At 39.5% G+C, this 15,318-nt stretch overlaps 2 protein-coding genes across 2 annotated transcripts; one reads left to right on the top strand and one right to left on the bottom strand.

The window, feature by feature from the left end:
• Positions 1–3,069: 3,069 nt before the first annotated feature.
• atg4b (autophagy related 4B, cysteine peptidase) lies at positions 3,070–12,063 on the top strand. Its single transcript, XM_007541455.2, has 13 exons — positions 3,070–3,177; positions 5,852–5,953; positions 6,084–6,155; positions 6,231–6,329; positions 6,872–6,973; positions 7,055–7,127; positions 8,167–8,246; positions 8,609–8,796; positions 9,691–9,769; positions 9,946–10,091; positions 10,187–10,243; positions 11,155–11,248; positions 11,343–12,063. Exons 1-13 carry the CDS (start codon positions 3,168–3,170, stop codon positions 11,414–11,416), a joined length of 1,176 nt encoding a protein of 391 aa, XP_007541517.1. The 5' UTR covers positions 3,070–3,167; the 3' UTR covers positions 11,417–12,063.
• Positions 12,064–12,407: 344 nt separating this feature from the next.
• On the bottom strand, positions 12,408–14,639 carry dtymk (deoxythymidylate kinase (thymidylate kinase)). Its single transcript, XM_007541457.2, has 5 exons — positions 14,371–14,639; positions 14,149–14,257; positions 12,988–13,078; positions 12,705–12,902; positions 12,408–12,627 (listed from the first exon to the last, which is right to left on the bottom strand). Exons 1-5 carry the CDS (start codon positions 14,498–14,500, stop codon positions 12,517–12,519), a joined length of 639 nt encoding a protein of 212 aa, XP_007541519.1. The 5' UTR covers positions 14,501–14,639; the 3' UTR covers positions 12,408–12,516.
• Positions 14,640–15,318: the final 679 nt, after the last annotated feature.

The following is a 15,318-nucleotide window of genomic DNA, read 5'->3' on the forward strand; positions in this document are numbered from 1 at the left end:
AGGTTCAAAGATAAATAACTTGTCTAGAAACTCAGGAAAGATTTTACTTTAAGTTTGACGTAAATCTCCAACAGAAACTTGCACCAAACAAAGTCAAAAATCTTACTATCAACTGCTAAGTAAATTCTCACGAGAAACGAATCAACAACGGCTGCTAACAGGTTGTGATGAAGGTAGATGGATGTGACAAGATTATATAATTGCTGGTGATGTCAGAATTCTGCCTTTGAAGTTATATTGTGATGTCACATTGTGATGTCACAGTTTCGTTTGATATTCAGATCGGGCTTGTCTGATGGATCGTCGGAACCTGACAACAGAAAGAGTCAGCGGGCTTTTAAACTGTCACTGGTTGCCGTAGTTACCCACCATTAACTTGTTGTTTTGACATTGGTTAGCATGTTGTCAGCATAGCTAGCCTAGACTATTATAACTGTTCAAAACTGAGTGATAAAATAAGTTATGCTACGCTATATGTTCTACAACCCCAGTAGCCGTCGTCGCATAGACAGCAGTCCACAGTAAAGCACAGTGGTGGCACCATCATGTTATTGCAATGTCTGTCTTCAGCCAAACCCTTGGCTTTCTTTTGAGTGAAAATAAGTTTTAATTACTATTTAAAACTTAATTTGTGGCTGACTTCAGTTTTTGATCTGATTTCAATTTTGCTTACCACTTTATGTGAAATGATTAGGGATATAATGGCAGATAACCCAGAATGTAAGGTTTGGTTTGGGCCAATGCTGGACAGCAAGGACAAAATTGTTACTTGTTTTTCTGTACGGTTTATTTTAATATCTTATTTCTTTGGTACAGAATCAGAAAACTGGACATTTGGTAATCAATAAAAACAAGAACTGAAGCGGCTTAAGACCTGAAAATACAGAACTAATCTCAAGCTAAGGTTGATGGCATGCCTTCAACATACAGCCCAGTTATTGTGTCGCAGATTAATAGGTGTTTGCCTGATTATTAATTCTCTAGCCATACAGTAGCTGTGCTGATACAGAGAGCGAGAAAGACATGGTTTTGAGTTGTACTTTAACGGTTTCTCCCTTTGCTGTTAAGCACAGCACGAAATTAATAATATCTACATGTCTAAGTTTGATTGAGATAACGNATAACTTGTCTAGAAACTCAGGAAAGATTTTACTTTAAGTTTGACGTAAATCTCCAACAGAAACTTGCACCAAACAAAGTCGAAAATCTTACTATGAACTGCTAAGTAAATTCTCACGAGAAACGAATCAACAACGGCTGCTAACAGGTTGTGATGAAGGTAGATGGATGTGACAAGATTATATAATCGCTGGTGATGTCAGAATTCTGCCTTTGAAGTTATATTGTGATGTCACATTGTGATGTCACAGTTTTGTTTGATATTCAGATCGGGCTTGTCTGATGGATTTTTTATTAACTCGGCGGAACCTGACAACAGAAGGAGTCAGCGGGCTTTTAAACTGTCACTGGTTGCCGTAGTTACCAACCATTAACTTGTTGTTTTGACATTGGTTAGCATGTTGTCAGCATAGCTAGCCTAGACTATTATAACTGTTCAAAACAAAAAAAAAACTAGAAAAGATGCATTAGTCGGAAACTTTGTGGGCGATTTCTAATGTCCTGTTTTATCAACAGTCTGAGATCTGTACCTAAAGCTTTTATCAGTTTTTTTTTTTTGTTTTTTTGTTGGTTTTTTTCAGTTAAAACATTAACTTGAATCTCAGAGTTTGACTAAAGTCTAAAATCATGGATAGTGATTAGAATCAAATGCATAAAAGAAAAACTTTCACTGCAATTTTTCTGAATCCAGAACAAGATAAATATACTGTAGTTGCTAGTGGAGGAAAAAAAAACATGCTTAAACACATGGAAGCTGGGAAGAATAGAGTGAAAACTGTTGGGATCTGGAGTTTGTTTCATCCACCAGAGGGCACTGGAGGCTCTTTTCCACCTGAGGGCGTCTGTGGACCTACGCACCTGAAACCATTCTGCCATCAGGAGCTGTATAACTGGAGGAGGCCGCCGACATTTCTCTGCCAGATTGTTAGCCAGTTATGGTACAGGCCAGTGAGGCAGCGCCTCACCTGTCATCATGGAAAAATAATATATAATAATAAAATCATTTATAAAGATATTTTCAACCTGTGGTTTGTACTATAAAGTACCCATTTTTCATGTAATTTAACCAAATCTGATGTTTTTTTTCTTCAAAATCGCTGAATGTATTATGTATTTAATGTACTGTGTTTTTATTGTCACCAACTGTGTGTGTAACGTGTTTCGTGTGCTGAGGAGCGATCAGAAACGGCAGAGAACAGATTCGAGGTGAGGCAGGCAGTTCTCTTGCCTCATCGCTGGTGGCGCTCATGAACCCAGACATTGTGACTCCACAACTGCAGAGTAAGAGACAGTAACAGCAAGCTAGCCATACAGTAGCTACGCTGGTACAGAGTGCGAGAAAGACATGGTTTTGAGTTGTACTTTAACGGTTTCTCCCTATGCTGTTAAGCACAGCACGAAATTAATATCTACATGTCTAAGTTTGATTGAGATAACAGAATTATTCTGCGGCGGCGGCGCGGCTAAACATCACATGTTAAAGAATAGTCTTTTTGCCCTCCAGCGTTGCACGCATGCACGAAATTTCCTTATGTAAACAATAACATGCAGGGGTCTAGATTTGTAAATCCGATTATAATTAAGTCGGTGCCTCACCAGCTATGAACCTCACCGCACGTCACTGTTCTCTACAACTCAAAATTACATTAAAATATTATTTTCTAATCATGTAAAAGCATTGTTATGGAAAACGACCAATAAAATAACATTTTTGTGGTCGAAAAAGGCTTCATATCTTAGTAGCTTAACTCCCACAAAGTGGGCTACTGTTACAACATTCAGATGAGTAACTCCTCCGTTACTTCATACTTGCGTCTCTGACTGAACTTACACATACAGGCCGTTAGAGGGCGTTCGCCCACTTTTTTTTCTCCCTAAACGCCCCATTGTGTACTGCAGAGAACGCTGATTTGCCCTTGACGGTTTTTATTGGATGCTGGGGGAAGTGTCCCGCCTCCTTTGGAATTCCGCAGTGGTACTATCCTCCCATTGGTCCAGCAGATCTGAGTGCAGAGAACAACAAACAAGATAGGGTGAAGACTGTCGGGATGGATGCAGGTAGGCAATATTTTATAGAAAATTAGTGTTATTTTTCTTTCACTAACAGCCCGTATTAGCAGTAGAAGTACTCTCGATATTATCATGACATATATGAATATATTTCTCTTTTTGCCATGTCATTACTGGGAAAGCTAGCCGAGCTGTAATGCTTTGTAGCCTCGGTGACGTTAGTCAGCTAAAGTGATGACTAAAGCTAACTCACGTTAGCCTACTATCACTGGTAAATTAGCTGTAAATCTTCGCGTTGACAGCTTGCTGCGTCGCTTTATAAACTCAAGTCACGACGCCTTGTTGTCAGCTGTAGCAATGTCATGTGTTGCAGTAAAGTTTCCTTCTTAATAAGTTGCTCTACTTTCTTTTGTTTGGCCGCTTACGTAGACACCGTGTTACGCCCAAGGCGAGCATCTCAGTTGATGCGCCAACATCTCAGCAGGTATTTTGTTACAATTAGCAGGAAAAATGCTAAAGGCTAGTCTGACTCCTAGTTTCATTTCCTCCTCTTGTGACCGCTAATAGCCTCGAATCTCCCACCGATAGAGCTGCTTTACCTCCATATCGCGTTCTTTACCAACAAAAGCCTTCAAAACTTTATGGGAGTTCAGTTCCAAGTCAACAGCTATGATTTATTTTTTAACGGACTATTCTACCAAATTTAGGCTTATCTTTAAAGATATTGTTCAGTGATGGCTGGTTTGTACTCATTAATGTACACTGATATTAAAAAATGCTGTTGGGTGATGCGTTATGGGTTTCCTTTGTGGTTTCATGAAATACACAGATTTTTTTTTTCAGTCCGCTGAAGAATCCAGTCAATTCTGCTTTGTTTTCGCGTTGATGACATCACGAAAGGCAACAGTAAGCTTTGTGGCAGATAAGATAGATTTTAAAGCCTTTGAATCACTCCTTACATGTTTAAGCCAGAGTTTGCCCCCATCTTAGAGGTCATCGGGGGATGGATAAACAGTTGTCGTGGCAATAATAATGATAGTTTTCTGAACTTTATTAGGCATAAATCTATTTGATTTCCTATTTCATTCAGTTGGTTTTTGTATTCAAGAGCCTGATTCTGCTTGAAATTACCTGATTCACAATATATAATATAGTATAACATATATACCCTAGTGTAGGTTGTACTGCATGGTAGACATGACTTTGTTGACTCATCATGAGCCTGTCGGCATGGTGATCACTTTCCTAACGGTATCTGGGAAATATTTGCTAAATTTCCTCAAAATCCATCATGAAACTTAGATTTTTATTTTCTAAATTAACTAAGAGCGCACCGATCCATTTCTGTCCACTTCCGATACCGATATCTGATGATTAGTATCAGCCTGATACCGATCTGATACAGAAAAACAGCTGAAATGATTTTAAATTTTTTTTTTAAACACAGACATAAATGTACTGATTGATAAATATGTTTCATAACTTTTAACCAGTACATTACACCAATAGCTTCACAAGTTTGGTCAAACATGTAAAAACAACTTTAATTTGTTCAGCCGGTGCGATTAGGAGTAGAGCAACCAATGGAAAATAATGAAGCTGAAAATGACAAGAACAATAGTTTGACTACCTTGTTGAAACATGTAAAAATAAACTGCATCAAACCTTTTTTCAAATGGTTCAGAAAGTGTAAAGAGGAATTCTAAATATAATGTAAAATAAATACTATAGCATGATGTCACTCAGAGCACAAAACATAGAGTGAGACTGAGTAGATCTGCCCTCATCGATTGTACACATTGTCACTGATAGCCAATCTGTAATTTCTTTCAGTGTCAGGACTGATGCAGATATTAATATTGGATTGGTGTACCTCTAAAATCGAAGGAAGAATTGGATTAAAATATTCAAATAAAAGTAAAAAAAACACACAGGAACGTTGGAACCCATCAGATCGTTTGCCTTATTTGATGTCACAGGAGTCATGTGTTGATGAAAGCTTGCATTTGAGAGGTCAGGATTGATCTTGTTTAAATAACTTACAAGACAGCAAAATGAAGAAAAAAAAAGAAGAAATTTTACATGTTCAATGGGTGATGAAAACCAAACCCAGTTTGACTTTAAAGAAACCTCTAGTTGGTAACTTTAAGACCTGCCAAGTCAACTTTGACTATTTTGGCCCGCTCCACATTGTGATAAGTCTGCAAACACAGATAAAGATAGACATGTCCACTAAGTCAGATATGCTTCAACTTGTACGTTATTTTTGTCTGTTGTTGATTGCTTTTGACGTTCAAGCTAATTTTAAATGTTGTCATTAGTATTAATGGAAACATGAATTATGAAGCCTTAGTGATGAATTTACTTTCTCAGTTGGATCAGCGAAGTGGAGCTAAATCAATAAACAGAATCGTGTTTGACTTTAGACTCTCTGACATGTTTTCAATTTGAAATTAATTGTGAGAGTCTGAAAGTGGACTACATTCTGGTTTGTTGCTGCATATTTAATGTAAGCCGTATTAATTCAAAGATGTAGATTTTTTTTTTAATTTAAAGCTTACTGTGTAAAAATAAACATCCTGGAAGTTACCAGGGTTCTGATAAGGCAAACTAATGGACACACCATTTAACTTCCTGCCTCATATCGTCCAGCAGCCTAATGCACAGCACATTAACAGTTTCATTATAACCATCTTCTTTTTGTTTGCTTGTTTGTTTGTAGCTACATTGACATACGACACACTTCGCTTTGGAGAGTTTGAAGATTTTCCTGAGACCTCGGAGCCCGTGTGGATCTTGGGGAAAGAATACAATGCGCTTACAGGTAGAAACTTGTCCGTAGTTTGCTCCTCCTACCATTTCTCTGTCACTAAAATCAGACCAGCAAGTATGTTTTTTTTGTTTTTTTGTTTGTTTGTTTGTTTGTTTGATTTTTTTTTTTTTTTCAAATGTAGAGAAAGACGAGATTCTGTCCGACGTCACGTCGCGGCTGTGGTTCACGTACAGAAAAAACTTCCCGCCCATCGGTGAGTTGGCTGCCTGTTGAACTCCATCTCCTCTGTTATGCTTCTACTGACCACTAGAGGGCTATTGTGTTCCAGGAGGCACTGGGCCGACGTCAGACACGGGATGGGGATGCATGTTACGGTGCGGCCAGATGATTCTCGGAGAGGCCTTGATGTGCAGACACTTGGGCAGAGGTGAGGCACAATTGTCACGGAGCAAGTAGGAAGCAGAGTTTATTGTTGCGTAGGGATGCACCGATTCATATCCGATACCAATATCTGATGTTCAGTATCAGCCAAAACCGATAAATTACAAAAGAACAGTGCTGACTCGATTTTAAATGTGTTTTTTTTGTTGTTGTTGTTTTTTTGAAAACATAAAATGTACTAAGTTAAAAATTAATTTGATAACTCTGCACCAGTACAGCACTTCTAAATGCACCGATAGCTTCACAAGCTTGGTCAAACATATAAAAACAACTTTAATTTGTTCAGTCTGTGCAATTATGAGCATAAAAGCCAATGTAAAATATTATTAAACTGAACAACAAAAACATCCGGTTGGCTCTTAATCAAATGTGTAAAAAATAAACTGCAACGAACCGTCTTTCAGATGATTCACTAAGTGACTTTGTTAAGTTCAAATATAACGTAAAAATAAATAATAAAACTGGTAAGACTGTACCACGCAGAGCTTGCTGGGGGGCAGACGTGATAAGTGGTGTTTTTGTTTTCAGACTGGAGATGGGCCAGAGAGCAGAAACAAAGAGAAGAGTACATCAGTATTCTCAACGCCTTCATCGACAAAAAAGACAGCTATTATTCCATCCATCAAATCGGTGAGTAGCGATCGTCGGACGCCTCCGACCAGATCGGGAATGCGCTCATCAAATCGTTTTCCTTGTTCCTGAATGCTGCAGCCCAGATGGGCGTCGGAGAGGGGAAGCCCATTGGACAGTGGTATGGACCTAACACGGTGGCCCAGGTTCTGAAGTGAGTACTGGTACCTCTCCTTATCAGGGGTCCTTAAAAGGTTTTAGATTCATATATCTGAAATTAAGTCCTTAAGGTGTCTTAAGTTCATTCTAAAAACAAAATTTAAGTTGACCTTCCATATGTCAATCAGTTCTTAAATTTTGTCTATTTAATCTCATATATCTTATGTCTTTTTTCTCGTGTGACTTTTTTAAAGCAAATGTTTTGAATCATGCACAGACATCTTCACTGTGTTCTATGTAAGCCTGTCGCAATAAGGAATTGCATGATAAGTTAAAATGAGCCCCATAATTCCCATTCTGATGGTTAATACTTTTGCAATTTTGTTTACAAAGACTTCATAATCTGTTTTGTGTAGTTTTTGTTTCTTTTTTATTTGTTATTTTTGGTTGTTGTATTTTACTAAAGATCTTTTAAATGTCTTCCAGTTCCAGTGTGCAGAGTTCTGTACAAAATTTACTTTTTAGTTGTTGAAAGGGTGAACTTGCATTAATATGCAAATATTAATACTTTAAAATAATTTCAAGACAACAACATTATTGTTTCTGACAGTAATTTCTGGAACCATTGATCATCTAGTATAATTTGTTTTGTAGCAGTGACTAACTAGCCGCTAATATACCCCTGCTAGCTAGCTTGTTTTTTTGCGTCCATCATGGGTAAATGTAATTTTATTGCTGGTTGCCTGGAAAACGTTCAGGCAACTAGCCTGAACGTTGAACCTTCTCTTGCCAACCCATATGGAGGTAACGCACGTTAAAAGGAGTTAAAGGAATAATAATCTCAACTCTTAGGTAAGAATGTGACAATATCTCTTAGTCGCACAAAGAGTACCATAAAAATATACAGTTTTCACTCACTTCACTCTTACAGAATGTCATATGTCTGTCTATTTTATTCCCAAGCTCAAGTGCAAGAAGAAAGCACAAAAAGCCACAGATTGACATAACAGCATTGTTAAAAGGAGCTCAAAGTTTCTTTTCCGTTTAGGAACACTTCCATATAGAAACTATAATTTGTGGGTTTTTTCTTTCAGGAAGCTGGCTGTGTTTGATACGTGGAGCAGATTAGTTGTACACGTGGCGATGGACAACACTGTGATCATCGAGGAGATCAGTGAGTGCAGCTGTGTGTGTGTGTGTGTGTGTGTGTGTGTGTGTGTGTGTGTGTGTGTGTGTGTGTGTTGCAGCTCAGTGTTTCATCAGCGGAGGCTCTTTAAATAGTACTCCAGTTTAAATACGGTGGACTTTGCTTAGATTGTTTACACAGAATGGCAGTTAGTTTGGGATGTATTTAATGGAGATTAAAACTTTTAAATGCAATGAAAATGTCAAATTTTCATTGCAAATCTCACTTTGTCGCTCCTGTCATACTCAGCGATTTCTATCTTTTCTGTGTAAAGCCTAAGTCTGGGTTGAGAATGCAGTAGTGAGCACGTAATTTGAGGAATTCTGTTTTTCCTGTCATCTTCCCTGCAGAGCGTCTTTGCATGCCATGGCTGGACCTCGCAGGTGAAGCGGCAGGAGAGGGGGAGGTGAACGGCTGCCCGGAGGGAGCGTGCGCCCTGGCTGAGGAGGAGACGGCCCTGTGGAGGCCGCTGGTCCTGCTCATCCCTCTCAGGCTGGGCCTGAGTGACATCAATGAGGCCTACATCGAAACGCTCAAGGTTAGAAACTCCCACAGACAGGAGTTGTACTCCCCGTTATATTATAGGTGTTGCAGGAAAAATAAAATGCAGGTAATTTTTGAATTTTTTGAAATTTGTATTCAGATTTATTGTATATTTTAATTAAAGCTGCATTATGCAACTCTTTTTACATATTTGTTGAAACTCACTATTTCGTAGAGGTATTGCATAAGAGATGATCTGTGAAAAGATCAAGCTCCTTCGCCTTCTCCCAATGCTAACTAGAAACAACCAATCAGAGCTAGGAGGCAGGCCTTAGTGTTGTCAATCACTCTCGCATGCGCCTGCTTATCCCCCTGACAGCAGAGCATGTCATGAATACTAAGGCTCTTTAGTGTGATCACAGATGATGGTAGATAAACGGTAAATTGTTCCCCCATTTGCACATTGAGTACATGAGGTTGATTGGCAGCACTAAGACCCTCCTACTCACTCTGATTGGTTGTTTTTGGTCGGATGCACTTCTTCAGATGCCAGTAGCAGCTCAGGGAGGAGGTGGAGGAGATCAATCTTTTCACAGATTATCTGTCTCATAACAAACATACTGTTACAACATGACAGTTTTAACAAATATGTAAAAAACAAAACGTATTTTAAATAAAAAATATAGTGCATTTTAAGAATGCCCTATCTTTTACAAAATTTAGCTTATAGTTCAAACACAAACAGCTTTATAACAAACTGCCTGAATGAAAGGTTTCTGCCCTAAACATAGCTCTCATAGCTCAAATATATTTTTCGTAGCTAGTAAATAAGTGAAACTCTTTCAGGTTTTTCAATCCCAGTCTCCTTAAAAACTGCAATGCAAAACTTAACACTGAGGTAAATTCATTTATAGTCGGGGTGAGACCAACCCTGTTGTCTTCTTCACAGCAATGCTTCATGCTGCCTCAGTCGCTGGGTGTTATTGGGGGGAAACCCAACAGTGCCCATTACTTCATTGGTTATGTCGGTATGTCTGATCTCATGTTTGTACAATAAACTCTCTCAGCTGTAATAATCACAATAATAAAAAGCAGCTCGTACTCATCACATTTTTTTTCTTTTGTGTTTGTTTTTTTTTTTCTTCTTTTCCTAACTGTTTCTCAAGAGGCCATTTTGGTTGTGAACTTGTCCCTTTGTCTCCAGGGGAGGAGCTCATCTACTTAGACCCACACACCACGCAGCCCGCCGTGGAGCCGTGCGAAGACGGCCAGGTCCCCGATGACACGTACCACTGTCAGCACCCGCCCTGCCGCATGCACATCTGTGAGCTGGACCCGTCCATCGCGGCGGTAAGACCGCAGGGGGAGCCTTAGCATCTTCAACCATGAGGAGACGCTCCATTTTTCCTATTTTTTTATTTGTTTTTTTATTTGTTTTTTTTTAGGGTTTCTTCTGCAAAACGGAGGACGATTTCGATGACTGGTGTATGCGCATACGCAGGGTATGTCTCATTCCTCTGTTTAATAAAGCAAGATTTTGGGGTATATTTTCTCAAACTTACTGTAAAAAAGAATGACCTTTTTTGAAATTGCTTATTTGTTGAAAAGCTACTCCACTCAAAGTGTTAAATATTACAACTACAAATATAACCATAAACCATATGAAATTTACAAAAAAAATAAAAAATACACACACATACATGTCATAGAAATACACTGAAAAACAGAGTATGGAGCTCCAACTTATAAAAAAAAAGGTAGTTCCATGTAACTAAATTAAGTTTGTCAAACTTAACATATTTACTCTAATAAATCTAATTTGATAATTTTTCTCTTTTCGGTGTAATTTAAATTTGACCTACTTCTAAAATAAATACATAGAAATATGTTGAGAAATATGTCTTTCTCTGTAAGTTATGTAAAATCTCAACATGTTTTTAAAAAGTAATTAACTTCACACTGGGCTATCCATCGTTCTTCATTTTCCATACTTATAGAAACCTCATTTCACTTTTTTTTTTCTTTTGTAATCGAGTGTTGGTTATGTTATAAAATATAACCAATATACCAAAATTTAACTAAAAATTTTAGTTACAATTTTCTTAGCTTTCACAATAAAACATTTTATGTAATAGATGTTTAGAAAACATTGTGTTACGGCCCTAATTTCATTTTGTAGCAGCGGGGACTAAAGTGGCAGGTCCCAGTTTTCAGAATTGTTAGTTAAACTTGCGTTGTGCTTTTTAGGACCTTCAAAGATATGGGCATGCTTTCCAGCAAGCAAATGTTTCTGGTTTTAAAATCCTTTTTTTATCATTCTGGTGTAATACTAAAATGTTCAAGATTGTTACTCATAAACCTTGCCCAAACATAAACGTTTTAGATTTTTGTCATTTATTGACATTGCTTCCAGTTGTCCTGCAAGAAAGGAGGCCTGCCCATGTTTGAGTTAGTAGACAGCCAGCCCGTCCACATGGTCAGCGTCGATACCCTTAACCTTACTCCTGGTAAATCAACTGCATTCTCTTCCTTTATGTATATATACATTTTTTAAATACTGTAAATCAAGTATTTCATTCTTTTCTGAAATTCCTTTGGCAGATTTCTCGGACTCGGACAGGCTGGAGCGGTTCTTTGATTCGGAGGACGAGGAGTTTGAAATCTTGTCCCTGTAAGGAACGTAACAAACAATTATTTTACTGTTATGGACAGTAGACGGAAGATTCCGGTCTCTTCTCTGGATCCGGAAGAGAAATCCCTGAGGGGAGGCGGGAATCGGGGGAGGGGAGGGAGATGAACATTTATTAAGAGACCTGTTGAGCCGGTCCAGCTCCAGCGGCGCAGTCCGTGGGTGTCGACGCAGCGTTCCTTCTCATCAGCCTCCGGACATCCAGACGGCAGCTGTAGCAGGAGCTCAGGATCAATTCTGTATGCACATCTCTCACATGCGTGTGTTTCCATTTGAGTCTTAACACTTTCGATGTTTATGCTGAAGTGAATCTGGTGCCTTTCCTTGAGTCCCCAAGTTAAAAAAAAAAAAGAAAAAAAGCCGCCATCACGGTTTTATGTGGAGTAGACCCACAGTGGCTCATGACGCCTACGGCTTCCGCAGTTTGTCCACTAATATCTGAAGTCTGTAACAAGCTTGCAACAAAACCAAATCCAGAGAGGCGACTTGTGTTAGCAGCTGACGCAAACGTATCCTTGCCAAGTCTAGAGCATACGCTAGTTTGTTTGAAAATTATTTATTTAATCAAAACATGCAGGCAAGTGATGGAGCAAGAGACGTGTAAGAGGACTAAAAATAAATCACAACTGTTTATCTCTTATTGGTTTTATTAAAAAAACTTGTATTACATCAGTCATATTGCTAAGACTGGAAAGTGTGCAGTGTGCAAAGAAGTTATAAGAGTGTATTAAGGCCAATGTAGTTATTAAAAAAAGAGTAAACATATGGCAAAAAAAACTTCTCAAAAACTTCAAAACTTCAGAGTTCAAAAGGTTAAAAAAAATTGCAGGAAAAAACCAAAAATCCCATTTCTAGAAAACAGTTGGAAACAGTCAAACATTTTCCTGTTTTGGAAATTTTCAGAGTTTCTAAAGTGGAAACATTTTCCACTTTAGAAATTTATAGAAAGTTTCTGAGATAAATCAAAATTGTTGGACTTTATTTTCCAGAAAATGTATTTATTTACTTTAGAAACTTTCTTTACAATGGTCCTTATATGCTGCTGTATCATTCTGTTGCCATGGTTTCTTTGTGGCCTGCTTAGGCTCACTTCCACAGCTCCCCTAGAGGCATGTTCTGGGTTTCATTGATGGCGTTGAGGCTGTGTGTTCTGATGTCGGCATGAACTCCTTCAACGTTCTGGGAGGCATCAATGACCTAAAAAGGAAAATGCATGCAAATTATTTTTCTTTTGTTACATCTCCACATTCAACAACGGTGAATGATCTCCATACCTTCCAGTTGACTGATGGATCCTTCATGAGCTGCTCAAACTTTTCCTGCACCGATTTCTGGAAAGCGCTCGTTTCGTATCGTTCGTTGCCGAACTGACCTCGAAGTGCGGCCTCGGCCGGGTTCAGCTGCAGGAACATGACCAGGTCGGGCTTGGGCAGGCCCACGTCGGGTCTCTTGCACCAGTCCAGACAGAAGCCCTGCGGACAACAACGACCCCAGCCGCTGCTCTTCAGACACATGGAAACACCAGCAGACGGATGTGGGTTTTCAGAGAACACTGACCGGCTTGGCGCTGGTGAAGGCGACTCCAGAGAAGGCGTACCGGTCCACCACCAGAGTGATGCCCTGCTCCAGCTTCTTCTTCATTACAGGCCTGTGTGCAACGTAAGATTCATCACAGCTGTTATTTGAGGAATATTTTCCTCTATAGGCTAAAGCTTAACAGTTCACAACAGAAACTAATAGTGAGTTGTTTTTTTTTGACAGAATAATGCAAGTGTAGGATCATTTCTCATGTTTCATGTCAAAAATCTAAAATTTTCCAGACTCAAGTTTCAGAGACTAGAAGAAATGAAAGAGAGGGAAGGAATGATATTAGCAATAAACTAAAGAATAGGGAATAAAATCAGGTTGTGTTCTCCACCAGGGTCCACATAGTCCTGATAAAACAAACAATGCATCACTTATTTCCTGTTGCCTTGCTGGCATTCTCCATGAATAACTGGGTGTGATAGTAAGCTAGTAGGTTGCATTACAGTTGTGGTCAGAACCAGGAAAAACCAACTTCCCAGTCAAAAGAATCAAATGATGCACTGTCTGAAGTCAAAATACAGGGACATTAGGAGCAACTCCGACTACCCCAGGAACAACTTGTAAGGCCAAGTTGACTGGCCACATCGAAACACCTTTCAGTATAACAACAGTAGTAAGCTGTGGTGGAATTATGCAAACATGTTTCTTTTAAAAGACACATGTAAGAATGTGTCTAAAATTAGTGTTAAATGTAGTGCCTGCAACTCTAAACTACAGATTATTTTGTAATTTCAAGATTTACTTATGGAAATCCTAAAATTTCCGTATATAAATTTCAATATTTACTTGGGGAAATCCTGAAATTTTCAAAAGCAAATTTCAAGATTTGTTTATGGAAAGTAAATCTTGAAATTATCTTTGTAAGAAGTACTTCCAACAAAGTCTATATCGGAGTTGCTGTGCCTTAATCCCGACTTCTACTGGAACGCAGCAGTAGCGACTGTGTTGAGGGCAGATATAATAAAGTTATCTATGCTGGCAGTAATGAAAGAAAGTGGCTTATTACATATAAAACGACTGCTTCACGGTGTTTTTTATTTGGGTTAGTTTTAACTATTATCCATCCCCAAAGAGTGTTAACAGCAGATTTGAAGAGTGTAGCACCGCAGTAAAGACCAACACTAGTCTTACACCAGCTCCCAGCGGTTCGCAGAGAACAGCAGGTGCACCGTGTGGTCCTCCAGGTCACTCTTCTTCTCCAGGTAGGCGCTGATAAGCTGCCCAATGGTTGTGCTCCTGTCTGCAGAAACACAACGACACCAAGTCGTTGATACTTAGGTACCTCCCCTCATGAGAGAAGGTAGAGAGATGCTAACGCTACTGTTGAAGGCTGATGATGCTAAAACGCCTCACCAGGAAATCTCATCATCTCCGCCGGACGGCCGCTCTGCTGCAGCGCCTGAACTAGCTTCTTGCACTGTGTCGTCTTCCCGGCTCTGTCCACCCCCTCCAGGACAATGAGAGCGCCTCTTTTAGACGCCATTACTCCGTCGACCGATTGTCGGGGACGTGGTGAAGTTCATAAGCCTGTTTTTCTTTGTGGCGAAAATAACAGCTGCTCTCTCACGATTTACCCGCGATTTACGAAGAGACCGGAAAGACGTAATTTTTTCTGACGTTTTCTTGGTTTCACTGCCACCACCCGGAGTGGCGGGCCCACAGATCATACCGCAGACATCCATCCATCCACTCATTTTCTAACTCCTTGTCCCTACTGTTGTCGGGAGGGTTGCTGGTGCCTATGTCCAGCTAACGTTCCGGGCGAGAGGCGGGGTAAACCCTGGACAGGTCGCCAGTCTGTCGCAGGGTAGCCCACATGGACATAATATAAGAATTTTATTATGTCTATGGGCGGCTTTAGAAGCTCTATGTCCAGTTGTGGTCAGAACCAGGAAAAACCAACTTCCCAGTCAAAAGACTGGGAAGTCTTTTGACTGGGTATTAGTCAAAAGACTTCCCAGTATTTTGACTTCCCAGACTAAATCGTTCGGCCCCCGGGCCGAACGATTTAGTCCGGCCCGGGGGCTAAATGCATTATCATTATTCATGAAAAAACATATACTTCGTTTAATTGAAAATCTGCAGTTCCTATACTGTCCAAGAGGGGCGCTGTGTTTTATTCAGAGCACACAACATGATGCAACACTGCAGCGGAACTAACAGCAGATGGCAGCACTGAGCTTCAGGTTCTGGAAACAAGTTTGATTCTATGCTTTACCAGCTTTTGGCCCTGGCAACCTCATATTTCTCGTGCATACTAACATACATACATGTTATGTATGCCAGTTTTTCTATATGTAT

The sequence above is a fragment of the Poecilia formosa genome, unplaced genomic scaffold, assembly GCF_000485575.1.
Source record: "Poecilia formosa unplaced genomic scaffold, Poecilia_formosa-5.1.2 Scaffold609, whole genome shotgun sequence".
NCBI classification, from domain to species: Eukaryota; Metazoa; Chordata; class Actinopteri; order Cyprinodontiformes; family Poeciliidae; genus Poecilia; species Poecilia formosa.